The sequence below is a fragment of the Arvicola amphibius genome, chromosome 9, assembly GCF_903992535.2.
Source record: "Arvicola amphibius chromosome 9, mArvAmp1.2, whole genome shotgun sequence".
NCBI classification, from domain to species: domain Eukaryota; kingdom Metazoa; phylum Chordata; class Mammalia; order Rodentia; family Cricetidae; genus Arvicola; species Arvicola amphibius.
In genome coordinates this window covers 118634018-118649798 of record NC_052055.2, presented here as the reverse complement: position 1 = coordinate 118649798, position 15781 = coordinate 118634018, and the positions used below count along the sequence as shown (strand labels likewise).

The 15781-nt window shown below is 49.7% G+C and overlaps 1 protein-coding gene across 2 annotated transcripts in view; it reads right to left on the bottom strand.

The window, feature by feature from the left end:
* Window positions 1-10692: 10692 nt before the first annotated feature.
* Wdr4 (WD repeat domain 4) overlaps window positions 10693-15781 on the bottom strand; it is a 30997-nt gene continuing 25908 nt past the window's right edge. For both annotated transcript variants that reach the window (XM_038343967.2, XM_042055785.1), the window contains exons 7-11: window positions 15518-15616; window positions 14727-14791; window positions 13400-13583; window positions 12945-13014; window positions 10693-11545 (exon numbers count right to left, since the gene is read on the bottom strand). In XM_038343967.2, the coding sequence (XP_038199895.1) occupies window positions 11355-11545; window positions 12945-13014; window positions 13400-13583; window positions 14727-14791; window positions 15518-15616 (609 nt within the window). In that variant the 3' untranslated portion in view covers window positions 10693-11354. The remainder of the gene's footprint in view (window positions 11546-12944; window positions 13015-13399; window positions 13584-14726; window positions 14792-15517; window positions 15617-15781) is intronic.

Here is a 15781-nt window from a genome sequence, read left to right as displayed (position 1 = left end):
ATAAACTATCTCCTCTTCCCTAGGAGGTAAGAGTCGTGTTTCTGTTGACAGTGCGTTTTAATCATCGGTCCTATTTCGTTGTAGTATATGGAGTAAATGTGTATCTTGTGGTGGATGTGTCTGCTGTTCCGACAGTTGGCCCCTCTCACATAAGCTGTCAGTGTTCTGTGTGTGGATGCTTTTCAGTGTCCCTGGGTCACACCCTTGCTGCCACAGAGTTTGGTGACGCTCGCTCTTCCCTTCCCACTATTAGCAGTTGGTTCTCCTCTCCTGCTAGCTTACTGATCTTTCAAAGAGCCAGTTCTGTTCCCCCAGCCTCCCCTCCCCCCCGACTTTCTGCATTGTTTTTACTTTCACCTTTTATACTTCTTCCTTCTGAGTTGTTTGGGTTTATTTGGCTCTTTTTATTGAGGTTGAAGTCTAGTTAGGGACTGGATCCTGCTGTCTCCCTTCCAACATTAGCATTGTAAATCTTCTTCCCAGCCAGGCTTTAGCTGTGCCCCAGGGCTGAATTTGATACATTGTATTTTCATTTTCCCTCAGTTCACTGTCTCTTTAAATTTCCCTTGAGACTCTTTCTTATCTTGGATCATTTAAAACTAGGTTACTTTGGCCCCAATTGTTTGAAGGGTTTCCTGTTGTCTTCTGGTTATTGGTACTATTGATACTTGGTTACATTTCACTGTGGACAAGAACCACACTGTAACATTTCAGCCTGGACCTTCAAGGCTGGTTTTGAGGCATTGAGGTTGGTTTGATGGATTGTCACACTCTGTCTTGGTACACCTTTCACTGTGCTGGAAAAGGGTGTGTCTGATGCTGTGGGTAATATTTTGATCCTTTTTCAATGCCTTCAGCTTGGTTTGATGGATGGCGACACACTCTGTCTTTGTATATATTTCATGCCCCTGGAAAAGGGTGTGTTTGGTGCCGTGGGTGGGTGGGTGTCTGTGTGTTATGTAGACCAGGCTGGCTGGTAGTCACTGAGGTAGGTCCCTTGCGTCCTTGCTTGGCTGTGACCTTTGCTGAGGACCACAGCTTCCACTGGTCAGCCTGGTCACTGCACAGTCTCCTGCTCTAAGTAAAGCTCCTCTTTGGCCTTTCAGACCTAAAGCGAAAAGCAGCTGCCTGTGCCCTTTGCATTGGAATATAGGGTTTTCTAACCTCCCCCCATAACTAGACTCATGAACCCTCCTGGATGGCTCAGTTTTCTGTACCATCTCTTTTCTGCCAAGGTCTTACCAAATGATGTGTTGTACCGCTGATGGCCAGGACCCTTCAGGAGATGAGCTCACAGAAAGAGCTCGTTAGGGTCGAGCTACAGTGAAATGCACAAAAGTGGCTGCTTTCTCCTCTTAGAGCTTAGAGAGCCTCAAAGAACATCATTCCCACACAAGCCATGAGAACGGTCTGATCGTTCTCAAAGCCAGCAGAGAGCTGAGTCACAGGAAACAAAGACACCAAGCAAGCACACAGGCGTTCCCTCCTCACAGTGTGAAAGACAAAGTTATGACAGGGTGGGGAGGGGGTGTCAAAGTTCATCAAGGCAGACTGGCTTCTTAACTACTCAGCAGGTGCAGGGACCCGGCATGGAGCTTTGTAGTTGGGGAGAGACTGGCTCACCTCTCCCAGCAGAGAGAGTGGGGATTTACAGCCCTGGAGCAAAGGATGGACAAGGTGACACGGTGAAGGAGATCTAGCTAGTTGACCTGACAGGCTTCCTGCTGATGGACAGGCAAGGGTCACCAGACACCTCCCAAGGACAAAGGGGACAGGGAATTCCTCAGAAATTAATAGCAATCAGGCTAAGTGTGGAGGCACCCACCTGGAACCCCAGCACTTGGGTGTGGACGCAAAAGGATCAGGAGTTTGAAGCTAGCCTCAGCTACAAAAATAAATAAGTAAATCAGAGAGCAGCTACAGAAGATCCTGCCATCAGCCACCCATCCCTAGGGACGGACGGACGGACAGACAGACAGACACACACACACACACACACAATAAAAGAAAATAAATTAAGGATCAGATCTGAGAGTGTGGAGTTCTTGGTAAACTGACTTAGAGTTCTTGCCAAGTGTAATTTAAAAGGAAGTTCACCAATGGGGTCGAGGAGAAGATTCAAGAACCTAACTAGAGTTTGGCTAAGAAGAGAATCTTTGTCAGATAGCACACTGGCTACAATATGAACAGATGAGAAAGATTCTGCTAAACGTTAAGCCTTTTTTTTTTTTTTTTCCAAGACAAGGTTTCTCTATAGCGTTGAAGCCTGTCCTGGAACTAGCTCTTGTAGACCAGGCTGGCCTCGAACTCACAGAGATCTGCATACCTCTACCTCCTGACTGCTGGGATTAAAGGTTTGTGCCACTACCACCTAGCTCTCAACTTGTGTTTTATAGTTAAAGCCGGTATATTTTGGGTAATCCGCAGATTGAACAAAACCATCCAAAGTTGGGGACACAGCTCAGTTGAGGAGCACCTGCCTAGTATCTTAGTTTCTTTATCTGCTGCTGTAGTAAGATACTCTGACAAAAGCCACTTGAGGGAGAAGGGTCTGTTTTGGCTCACAGTTCCGGGTACAGTCCATCACTATGGGGAAGTCGAGGCACTGTGAGCTCAAGCAGCTGGTCTTACTACTCCTGCAGTCAGAAGAGAGCAATGAATCCTGCTGCTGCTGCTGCTGTTCATTTTCTCCATTCCATACAGTCCAGGATCCCCAGCCAATGGAACGGTACTGCCTACAATTAAAGATGGGTCTTTCTGCCGGGCACTGTGGTGGTGCACATCTTTAATCCCTCACTGGAAGGTAGAGGCAGGCGATCTGTGAGTTTGAAGCCAGCCTGGTCTGCAGAGTGAATTCCAGGGCAACTAGGGTTACACAGAGAAACCCCTGTCCTGGGGGGCAGGACGGGGGGAGATGGGCCTTCTCACATCAATGAACACAAGATAAACCCAGAGGCCACTCTCTCAGGTAATTCTAGAGTCTGTCAAATTGACAATCAACACCATCATACCATAATACTTCTCACTGTGCTAAGGCCCAAGGTTCAAACCCCGGAAACACACACACACACACACACACACACACACACACACACAAGTGTGCCTGGCTTCCTGAGAGACAGCAAGTAGAAAACACCCAGGAAGAGAGAGAAGGTTCTGTGTGGTCCTCTTTGCCTGAATATTGGAAACTAGAGTGATTCAGGGAAGAATAGGATGTTATTGGAAATTTTCTGATGGTTTAAAAAAATGCAAAGAGCAAACAATAAGCCTGGTAGCTCATGCCTGTAATTTCAGCTCTCAGGAGACTGAGACAAGAGGCCAGCCTTTGCTACATAGAGAAACTCTGTATTTCACTGGGTGGTGGTGGTACACGCTTTCAGAAGCAACGAGATCTCTGTGAATTTGAGGCCAGCCTGGTCTACAGAGTGAATTCCAGGACAGCCAGGGCTACACAAAGAAACCCCATGTGATAGTTTGAATGTAACTGGCCCTCATAAGCTCATAAGGAGTGGCACTATTAAGAGGTGTGGCCTTGTCTGAGTAGGTATGGTTTTGTTGGAGGAAGTATGTTACAGACCCCAGCCAGAAGACATGCCCAGATGGGAAGGGAGCAGAGGTGGATTGGCCCTCAGCTAGCACATGGGATGACACACACAGGATGAAGTGTGTGGATACAGAGAGAAGCGAGAGTAGTCACTATTCAAGGCTGCATGAACATTCCCACCTTCTACACTCCCCATGTGCCCTACCCACATCTCCAAGTCTGCAAGGATCAAAGACAGGAACAGATGGTGCTAGAAACTATTCATCTTCTATTTTTTATGTGTATGTGTTTCTGCTTTGCATGCATGTATGTGTAGCATGTGTGTGCCTGGTATCTGTTGAGGTCTGAGGAAGGTGTTGGGTCCCCTGGAACTGGAGTTAGATGGCTGTGAGGCACCATGTGGGTGCTGGGAAGTGAACTCAGATCCTTTGCAAAAGTATGAAGAACTTTTTTTTGAGATAGAGTTTCTCTGTAGATTTGGAGCCTGACCTGGAACTAGCTCTTGTAGACCAGGCTGGCCTTGAACTCACAGAGATCTGCCTGCCCCTGCCTCCCAAAAGTTGTGTGCCACCACCACCCAGCGAGTATGAAGAACTCTTAACTACTGAGCCAACTCTCTAGTCCCTCATCTTCTATTTCTTACTCATAGAGCAGGGCTGTTGACTTTTTCTCTCAATCTTCTATCCAGCGACTTCAGAGTTGGTTTTATCACGGACCTCTAGGCTGTCAGACACCTTATCATGCCACCTGCCAATAGCTTTCCTCCCTTGGCAGTTGTGCCATGAATCAGCCCCCTTGTCTGGCTGCCTTGGCTTACACCCCTGCAGAGTGGAAGTAACCATGCCATGTTCCTGACCACAGGAAATGCTCTGCTCTTTGCATATAGTTGCGATGCTGGCTTTTGGTCAACAGCAAATGCAGCCTCAGGCTTCTGGAAGGTGCCCAAACCCAATGGCATGCAGAGATGTGGTTTCAGATTTTGGGGCATTTCAAATTCTTAATTTTGTTCCTGTTCAAAGCAAGGACAAGTGTCACAGGTAGGAGCCCTGACCATTATACTGGCGAGATTTTTCTCAAATTGACACAAACCCAGAGTCATCTGGGATGAGGGAACCTCAATTGAGAAAATGCTCCCATTAGATTGGCTTGTAGGCATTTTTGATTAATAATTAATAATAATTAATCACTGTGGGTGGTACCACCCCTAGGCAGGTGGTCCTGGGTTCTATAAGAAAGCAGGCTGAGCAAGTCACAGGGAGCAAGTCAGTAAGCAGTACTCCTCCATGGTCTCTGCCTCAGTTCCTGCCAGGAGTGCCTGTGCTGGGTTTCTTCCTGATGGACCACAAGCTGTAAGATTAAATAGCCCCAGCCAGGCTGGCTTTGGTCACGGTATTTGATCATAGCAATAGAAAGCAAATGAATATGACCATGGTCTGTGGCTGCCAGTGAATGGCTAATCCCAGAGGCAAACAGATCCTAACCTTCTCCATTGTCCTTGCCCACGCTGACCCACGGGGACTCTCTGGGAGCACATCCCCAGTGTCCCCTGGAGCTTTGCTCTGGCTCCCCAGCTTCCCTGCCTCCAGCACCACTCTCTCCCCACCAAGCACTGGGCCTGAGGAACCTTCAAGGCTACTTTTTTGCTTTTACTTCTTCACTGTGGAACTGGGACCAGAAAAATTGTAATAGCAATGTGGGGCTTGTAATTTCCTGCTTCAAAAACTGATAAAGCTTCCAGTGAGTCACTGAGAGCCACTCGGCTTTCATTGCACAGGAAACAAGCATGTGCCCAGGCTCTCACAGGTTACCACCCCCCCACACACACACACACACCCGCCATCCTTTTGTAGGTGTTCCCAGCATGGTCCCCTGAGTGGTAAAGCCATTGTGAGGAACCACAAGCAAGCGCTGACAATGTGACCGCAAATATCTGCATTAAAAGCAGCTCTGGGAGGCTTGGTGGGTTAAGTGCTAGCAGTTTTCAAAACAAAAACATTTAAAATTGGTTGAAGGGCAGCAACTCATTAAAAGGTCACCGTCAAATGAGCTGGGGGGAAGGGATCAACCCCATGAACAACAGGGCAAAAGAGGTTCCCCAGGAAGTCAAAGCAAACAGTCCGGGGTGAGTGAAAGTTCCAAGTCAGGAGCACAGGTGATCTCCTGGCTGGCCAGGAGGGACAAGGTGACCTAGAATGACCCTTTCGCATTCCTGCAGGAGAACCAACAGTGCAAGCCTTGTCCAGGCCCTCAGAAGCACGTCCTCTAGGCTGTACACCAGGGAGCAATTCTGACTGCAATACCCCAGGAGGGAGCCCCGAGGTTAGAAACTTCTAGACCGGCAGAGCACCTGCAGGAAGAGGGACATGGAGGTAAGAAAACAGGCTGGGATCCTCTCAGGTCTATTGCTGAATACCAAACCCAACCACAAAAACCTGAGCAACTTTTGAGAAGGAGCAATTTCCAGGCACCTAAGATAGCAACCCCACACCTTCCAACAGCCTGGGGGCCACTCTGGTTTCCCTAGAACTTTGTGCTCATACTCTGGGCATGAAGGACATTCAAAAGGGACCAGTGCAGCCATACCTGAGCAGGAGTGGAGTCATTTCTACTTTGGTCCTACCCCATGATTGAGAAGGTCAGCTAAATCCACAAGGGCAGGAGAACAAAGCACCCTCAGAAGGAACAGAATGGTGCTCAGGTAAGCAAGGACACAGTCGGGGTTGGTCCCAACATGCAGCATTCTTGTCCCAGGAAAAGGTGTCCCCTAAGCACAGGATAAACTGGTCAGGGCCAATAGAGGGCTCAGTGGAGAAAGCCTCTAACTGTCATGCTTGGTGACCTGAGTTTAAACACTAAGATCCACATAGTGGAAGGAGAACCAGTTCCCACAGACTTGTCTCTGACCTCAGACATGCACATAACATACCTCTAACATACACACATGTATGTACACACACAAGCACAGAAACATATAGAAATGCCACAGACAACAGAGCAGGCAAGGCCCATGCACACCCCAATGCCCAAGGATGAATTTAAACCAGAAGATTATTATTCTCAGAGAAATGGAGGGCTTAGGCCAAAACTGAAATAAAGAAAATCCTTGGCCTAGAGCATCAGCAACTTAGATGCCACAGGGAAGATGAGTCATCTGAAATCTGCCCAGACCGAAGCAGAACAGAACAGAAGCCTGAAGAGGAGCCGAGAGCAGCGACCTGGGGGCCAGCAGACCAAGCCAGTCACACCGGAGTCAGACTGTAGAAGCGGGTAGGAGGAGCTGGGGATGTCTCACGCTGCACAAAATAGCTCAGCAAAAATCAAGCCCTAAACAGAACACACACACACCAAATCACAGAAAACAAACGATTTAAGGAAGGAGAAAAAGTCTCAAAAGCAGCAGGGAGGAGTCCCCAGTCCCCAGTAGAAAGATAATGTGTGTATTCTCAGTGTAGCCACCATCACAGGGCAGGTGACAGGCACAAAGAAGTGCTGGGCCTGGATGCATCCACTACATCTGAGATGCAGCGGAACCTGTTTGCTGGAAGTGGCCGTGTCACGCAGGACAGTGGGCTGTGAAAGGACTGGCAACCAAGACCCACACTGGAACCCTCCCCTGCTGAAGCTGGAAGTCACCGGGAAGACACCCACTGGGTACTGTTCAATTCCAAAAGTATCATTGAATGTCCCTACAAGCAGGCAAACGCATAGCGCAGAAGCCCAGAAAAGGCAGCGCCTAGAAACCAGAGCCATCCTCATCCCTGGCGTGCCTCTAGCTCCTCCTAGTGGCAGAGCTCAGCACTGTGCTTGCAAGAAAGGGCAAATGTTGAGGGCTGTCTCCAGGGTAAGATGTGCCCAGGAGGAGCCGAGGGGAGACACAGCAGAGAGGACACCTACAGGCCAGAAGCAAGGCAGTGAAGCCTGAGGAATCTAGAACTAGTAATCTAAGAAGACAGGAGCTGCGGAAGCCATTCAATGGGATGCCCAGAGCTCACACAGCGTCTGATCAGAGTGGACTGTGGATTTAAAGGAGAAATGAGGATGAGGAGAAATGAGCCAGAAGCCTCTTAGAAAAAAAATCAGAGAAAAATCTTCAGGATCTAGGGATGAACTCTCACACTGAGCATCGAAGCAAGGTCAGGGTGCTGGAGAGGTGAGATGGCACATGGAGGTTCTACTGCAGACAGTTAACACAAGGGACTTGGGCATCTGCAGATCTTGGGAGCGCTGGGATCAACCTCCTGCAGACATTGATGAATAACTCAGTATGCCATATAAACTCTTCCCTGTTGACCAAATAGCAGGAACTTTAAGGCGCACAGCATTTTCCTACCAGCTAACATATTTAAACCATCCAATGTAGCACGAATTCTAGTTGATCTTAATAAAACTCAAGAGTCAGATATAGGGTTAATGCAAGAGAGAAACAGAGGCCAGCCACTAAATGCTCAGCCCAATGGGGGGGGGGGGGGGACACGACGATCCTGTCCTCAGACTGCCTCTCCAGACTGTCTCCACCAGACTCCAGACCGCATTGAGCTCGTCTCCTCCTGCCTTACATTCCTCTCTGCCCAGACATATCACTCCTGTCGACACCTCTCTAGTGCTGGGATTAAAGGCATAAGATCCCAAATTCTGGGATCACATTTGTGTGAGCTAGTCTTTTAGATAAAATCAATTTTGTTTAGCTCAGGGCGGCCTTGAATTAACAGAGATCCCCACTGCCTGTCTGAGTCCTGGGATTAAAGGTGTGTGCCACCACTCCCTGGACTCTAGTGGCTTAGCTCAGCACTGTGATCTTCAGGAAGCTTCGTTAAAACATAAGATATCACTACAATTCAGTGCCTGTGGATAGACTAGATTAATACTTTCATACACTCAAGCCATTAGCAGTGGTTTATCTCAGAGGTTTCAGCAAAGGCAGCCGAGTACCAGGGGGTAAGCAGAGGTCAGTCTGGGCACCAGTGTTAGTAGGCAGCAAGTACAAGGGAATGTGGGGGTCTCAGCAGCTGGCAAATGCCCTATTCCTGAGGGCACCTTCACATACGTGAATCCAAGTAGTTAAATTCTAGCCCATACATTCCAATGCACTTCGGCTGTGGCCCACACAACCTTCCATCATAATGAAAATAGAACTATTAGTACCACCAGATGTATTTGGTCAATAAGAGGTGGGGCAGAGTACATGAAATGTCTCTCAAAGCAAGACATAGAAACAAAAGTGAAAATAAGGAACAAAGATAAATTTTAATGGGGTGGGGAGGGCGGTCAGTACGAGGCCAGGTCTACTCTGACAAATGAAAGGTTCTCTGTAATGCGTTGAGAATGGCCCCCTAGGCTCATGTTTGACTACTTGGCCCCCTAGCAATATTTGTGGAGGATTAAGGCATGTGGTCTTGTTGAAGATGTGTCACTGGGTGCAGGCTTTGAGGTTTCAAAAGGTTTGTCCCATTCCCAGTGGGCTCTCTGCCTCCTGCTTGTGGATGGAGATGTGAGCTCTCAGCTGCTGCCCCAGCCACCCATTGCCATGCCCTCCCCCCACCAACATGGACCCTAACCCTCTGGAACTGCAAGCCCAATTAATCTCTTTCCCTTACAAATTCTTATTCAAGGTGTCTTATCAGCAAAAGATACTCTGTGGGCAGGAGACTCCTGGAGAGCCTCATAGGTAGGACATGGCATCTCAGAGAAGTGGGGTGCTGCTGCCAGAGGGGAAGACATCCAGGCTGACATTAACCACCAACTCAACACTGCCTGGAATAACATGAACTGCCTAGACCAGACTGGCCTGAAACAGGCGTTTAGACACAAACCCTCTTAAATACAATATGGGACTCTACTATGGAAGAAACTTCTGGAACAACTAGAAGTGCAGACATGTGGACTAGCAGCAGGGGCCTCCAAGAAAAAAAGCTATGTACCCAGCCTAGAGGCATTAAGGACCCTACAAGTGGGACCAATTACAGGCTCAGAAGTAACGCTTAAGAAAACAGGAACCAGTGCTGGCCCAGGGCTAGGAAAGCCAGAGCCAAAGGGTAGACAGGAGAGTTGCCAGTCAGCCACATCCTGGGTAGGATGTGGAGCGCGCCCTCCTCCAACCCACACCACTATGCTGCTTCCACTGGCCATATCCACCCAGACCCACCATTAAGGCACCACTGGAACTGGAAACAGTCACCAGGTCCCCAAGCTCATCTATTTTTGACACAAGGACTCCCCATCACTGTGTGGCTCTTTCAGAGCTTACAAGGCACACCAGGGACCCAGGATGCCTCTCAGCAATATACAAGCTGGATCTAGGGACACATGGCCCTCTGAAGGTCCCTGGTATCAAGCCACAGGCCTTGATGGTCCCGAGAGAACTGTCGTGCAGGGCTCTATCTGGCCCACAGGCGGTAAATGACAGAAGCACTGAGTGAACACATCTGTCTCAGCAAAGCTGTATTCCTTGACCTGACTTGAACCAATACTTAGGTCACAGCCCAAAGACCAGCTTGTAGATCCATTTCTTCGAATAGGGTGTCTCTGTGTGGCTTTGACTGTCCTGGAACTTGCTCTGTATACCAATATGGCCTTGAACTTACAGAGATCCACCTGTCTCTGCCTCCTGATTCACTCTGGAACCAAACACCTCAGTGCTCACGAGGCAGAAGGAGACTAGCTAGCTCCTATATAGGAGGGCATGCCCAGTCTCACCTTGAGGGAAGAAATAAAGCACCTGCATACGAGCAAGGCAGCAGAGCTGCTGGCAGCCACAAGACTTTACTGCATGCCATGAATGCACTGGTGTGTGCCCACATGGTGGCCAGAGAATGACACTGGGTGTCTTCTGCTGTTCATTTTGAGCATCTGAAAGTTCACCATTTAGGCTAGGCTGAGCAGCCAGCAAGCTCCTGTGATCTGCCCTGGCCTGCAGCTCCAGATTTAGGGTTTCTGTATGGGTGAGTACTTGAACTCAGGTCTTCTGTTTTCACAGCTGCTCTTACTCACCAAGCATCTCCCCAGGCCAGGGCTGTTCAGGGACATAACATGCTAAGTAGGCAGAGCTGGGCGACACCTCTAACTACTATTTAAGCTAAGTCATCTCATCCTATACACGTTGAATGTCTTAAGACCAGTTTTGGAGGCTGCTGCTAAACATTCCAAAAAGCTATGCAAAGTTTCTTTATTGATGTTGTGTTCGGTTGATCCCCTGCTACTCTGCAGTGTGTGCAGAGTTCAAAGCAATAGACCACGACATCACTGGTCATTCCTGTAAAACAAGGCCTGGCCCAGATCGCATCCTCATCTGCCCTGAAGGTAGGTCTGCTCCAGCACCAATGCCATCCCTGTTTCCCTAGGATGTACACGCTGCTCTGCTTGGCCTGAACTGAGTCCCTCACCACATGTGGCTATGAGTACAGAGCAATCTGCCCCACAATAGCAAGCAGCTACGTGTGAGTCATGCAGTACTCCACCTGGAGAGAGCCCACAGCAATGGCATGGAGGCAGGTCCTGCCCGTCCTGCCCGCAGACCTCCCTAGAGAAGATCTGCAGAGACAGCACCGTGGGCACTGACTTATGGACGTGGCGCTGCAGGTCAGTGTATCCTTCAATGTGAAGGTGCTTCCATGCAGCTCTGAAGAATCATTAGCTAGGCTAACACCATGTGCCCCTGCAACCAGGAGGCTGTGCTCAGTGACAAAGACGGTTGTGGAGCTAGCGGTGGGGACTGAGCTGCCATGATCTCCCTCCTTATGGATGAATCAGGCAGGAGGGAGAAGAGAGAGCGACCCATGAAGCCTCAGGGCTGAGAGCTGTACTAAGTCCAAGGTCAGCAACTAAGGGCTGATTGCCCCGGGCACGCCTTTTTGGTCTGTTCTGGGGACAATGGGAGGGGACTCCTTTGTCGTTTCTTCTTCAACTGCTGCTGCAGTCTCTCTTCCTTCTTCTTCAGATAGGAGGTCATGTTGTCGAAGGTGGCCTTGTAGAGGCTGCGGAAACCCTCATCTGCACCAACAGCGCCTACGACAAGGACAGAACAGACGCCAGGTGAAGTGACTTGGAACACAGCCCAGCACCATTTCCTCTCACAGGATCGCCTCCCTGACACTTCACAGACCTTGAGAAGGCCCACGTGCCCCTACCACCTGGGATCCAGAGTTAGGTTGGACCACAGAATGTGGTGAAGGGAAGGGTGGAAGTGGAAGGAGAGACAAGGTCTTGGCTGACATCTTGTCTGCACCTTCTTGTTCATTCACTGACAAAAAGTCCTGAACAGGGGAGTAGCACAGAAGTGAGACCTGAATCCTCCAACCATCTACTGAGCGGGGACAGACACTGCCCAAGGGGAACCTGAGACCAGCCAGCCAGTCAACACCAGTGGATGGTAGGCAGTCTACAGAGCCCACCGGAATGACAGCAAGGTGTGTGGCTCTGGGTGGTATTGGCAGTAGCACACTCGGAGGACAGTCAGCACTGCATGCCAGAGAGTGCCCCTATGTCACCCTACCTTGAGGTGGATGTGGTTCCCTGACCTCTAGCAGCCAAGGCCACTGCTCAGGATACTCAGGCTAGCATGGTTCTCCACCTCCATCCATCCATGCCCCTATCTGTGTGTGGAATATCTTAGAAGTGAAGCCAGGCCCAGGTAACCCTCAACAGAAGCAGACTGGGCAAAGCCCAGAACAGGCAGAGAACAAGGAACTGCAGTGGGAGGCCAGCCAGCTGGCTCAGAACCAGCCGCCATCCCTGACAACCTGAGTTTCACCTCACATGAAGAAAGATTCTAAAGAGGTTGTCTCTGAGACACAACAATTTTATCTTTAAAAGGCTAGTCAGGAATTCTCAGAGTGACCAGCCTGGGTCCACCCTGAAGGCCTAATGCAGACTCAGACTGGGTCAGAGGACACTAACCCTTTCCCACTTTGTCCTGGCAACTCGTATGTCAACTCAATTCAAGTTAGAGTCATTCTGAAAAAAGGGAATCTTAATTGAGAAAGTGCCCACTAGATTGCCCTGTGGCAAGTGAGCCTGCAGGCAGGCTTCAGAGGGCATTTAGCTCACAGCTGGTACAAATGCCCCTAAAATCAAGTTTCAAATCAGATCCTGTAGACTTTAGAAACCCTAACTTTTAATAAGACTTAGCTTTGTAAGATCTTGTCTAAGTAATTGTTTCATAAAAGGCTGAGTCTGGGTGGTCCTGTTTGAATGACCATTCTCTGTCCAGTAAATACAACAGTGGACACCTGGAAGCTCCACGCCAACCAGGACACACGGCCCCCACAGCCTCAATTGCTTCTCATTGAACCTGCAGCAGCGCATCTTCCTGTTAGCACATTAACCAGGCAGCATCTCCTCTGTCTGTGAAGCCCCTTCGCTTCCTGCTGTCTTATCTGCATTACAGAATTAACCGAGTTCGCACCTTCCAGCATGGCCCAGTTTTTGCAGAGATGGCTGCCGAGTCTCTGGGACACAGCATCTTCAGGAACAGCCTGCAGGTGACAAGTAAGCAGGGTCAGGACCAAAACCAGAGCCCAGAGATGGCAGGCAGAGGCCTAGCAGAGCACAGGCTCTCTATCTTTAAGGCTAGTCATATAAAGCCTTCAGCCCCAGGAGCTGAGCACAGGAAGCTACAAAGAGCTCCGGGTGCTGGCCTACCTCACCCACGGCCTGCCTCACGGGATTGGTGGGAATGTCCCCACACTGCTCCCTCCACCCCATCAGTACTCAGCAAAGCTCCACCCCCACCTCCTGCACAAAGGAAGGGCACACCCACATCAGGCCTAGTGCTGGCTTCACCAGTACATGTTGGGGTGTCAGCCTGCCCCACCCCACCCCACAGCAGGCTCAGTACGTGGAGACATTGCATACTCTCACCTGCCACCGGTCACCCACGGGCCTCCAGAGCACGAGGGGAGCATCCCGACAGTCTTGCAGAACCCACAGCCCCCGAGTCTCCTCAAAGACGACATCCCACACTCGATGAGGGAAAGTCAGCTGCTGTCTGAACACTAGCTGCTGTCTGCTGGCATCAAGCTGGAAGATGAAGACCACAGGAACGCTTTCCAGGAGAGAGAGACTGGTCACCACTGCAACCCCAGGCCCACGGTAGCATTCCACACAACCCAGCCTAGCACCAGGCCTGCCTCTACCACCCTGCAGACCCTGAGCCAGAAGCCAACTGAGTCACCCAAACTCTGTAAGATGATGTGTGTTTACTGTCTTCAGTTCTGGAGCAACTTGGGTTTTTTTGTTTTTTTTTTTTTCCCAAGACAGGATTTCTCTGGCTATCCTGGAACTCTCTTCATAGACCAGGCTGGCCTCAAACTCATGCTGGGATCTGCCTGCCTTCTGAGTGCTGGGATTAAAAGCCACTACCAAGAACTAACAGAGGACAAAGAGTGAAACGGCTGCCCTACCCTAAGCGTACAGACCCATGGTTCCCAACCTGCGTCGGTAGCAACCCCTTTGGTGGTCGAACCACCCTCCTACAGGGGTAGCCTAAGACTAGGAGAAACATAGATGTTTGTTTACATTACAATTAATAACAGTAGCAAAATTATAGTTCAGAAGTAGCATTAAGAAGATTGAGGGGCTGGAGAGATGGCTCAGAGGTTAAGAGCACTGGCTGTTCTTCCGGAGGTCCTGAGTTCAATTCCCAGCAACCACATGGTGGCTCACAACCATCTGTACTGAGATCTGGCGCCCTCCTCTGGCGTGCAGGCATACATCGAGGCAGAATGTTGTATACATAATAAATAAATAAATCTTTAAAAAAAAAAAGAAGATTGAGAATCACTGACTGATAGAGAGGCCAGCCTCTAAGGAGCTTCTCTCTCTCCTCCAACCTATGTTCTTATTTCTAAGGAGCGCTAAGAGCTATCATAGGAAATGCAGAGCACTAGAGGTCTACCCTGGCATTGAGAAAGGGCAGAAGGTCCTCCTTAATTATGCCCTGTGGCGTCAACTCTCGGGCAGATTCCAGCAGGATCAGTTCTGAGAGGAACTGGCCTGTGGAATCTCCTGCAACTGTTCCTTCGTGGATATAAGCTCCCAGCTACCCTTTAGATAATTAAGTAGAAAGGGCAGATTAGAGGACCCCAGCCCGCCTCCCTAAGAGTACTCGGCAGAGTTAACAGCCACCCACATTTTCATCACTTGAAGACACAGCCACAGGCCATGACAGTAAAACTTCTCATCTTACCACTCACACAGAAGCACCACATAGCTCTCTTGTCCCCAGAATGCAATCCTAGATGCAGCCAATCCCTGCAAGAAAAAGAAGCCACTTAACCAGGCTCTGCTGACAGATCACCTATGCCCTTCTCATGTCACCAGAGGGGAAGGCCACCAACCAGCATCATAGTTCCCTCATAATGTCAAAGCATGTGTGACCCTGGCTCTCCCTGCAGGCCTGTGATTGTCTCCAGAGCAACAGAACAGGTGGGAAAGCAGGAACATAAGGGAAGAGGGACTGTAATCAGACAACTGTCCTATGGGCTCCCATGCTTCCCAGACAGGAGGCGATACACCCAGAAGTAGTTTCTAGAAGTCCCAAGTTTCACAATGTGTGAGAAAAAGCATCCTGCTGTTCAATGTCCAATGGCTGGCCTGGCAGACACCATGTCACCCAATTTTAAGGCAGATAGCTAAGAAACCCAGGAATATCTCTGATGCCAGAGGAAGCATGGGTACAACAGGTGCCAAGAGGCACTCGTGAGCTAGGGTACCCCCACCACACTGTTAAAACATAGGTAAGGCTCTAAGCCAACACTGTTTCGTGTCCATGTAGGCCTGGAGGCCTCCCTGGGAAGTGAGGTGTGAGTTACTTTCCATCAGGTGATCACACACCTTCAAAACGAAGTCCTGTGTGTTTCTCCCAAGCGGGAAGAAATCAGACACTGACAGCAAGGCAATGTTTCTCACAGATGACTTCCCACAATCAGAGCAATAGGAGGTGCTTGGCTCCAGTACCAGAGTTGAGCATGAAGTTACCTTGTGGCCTTGATGCTCTGCAGGCTCCTGTAGGCTGGCCAGGTCACAGCACTGCAGCTGGCAGCCACTCCTATACTCCCAGAGTCTCAGGGTGCCATCCTGTGCACAGACAAAAGGGCTCATGTGGCCTCAAGTGGCCTGTCCCAGAAGCAAGAAAGGCTGGGGGAAAAGAGTGGAAACACAGAACCCCAAGCATGGCTGCGTGTGGCCAGCATCCCCGCTGACATCTGGGGCTCCCTCCCTTGTCTCAGCAAAGTACCAACA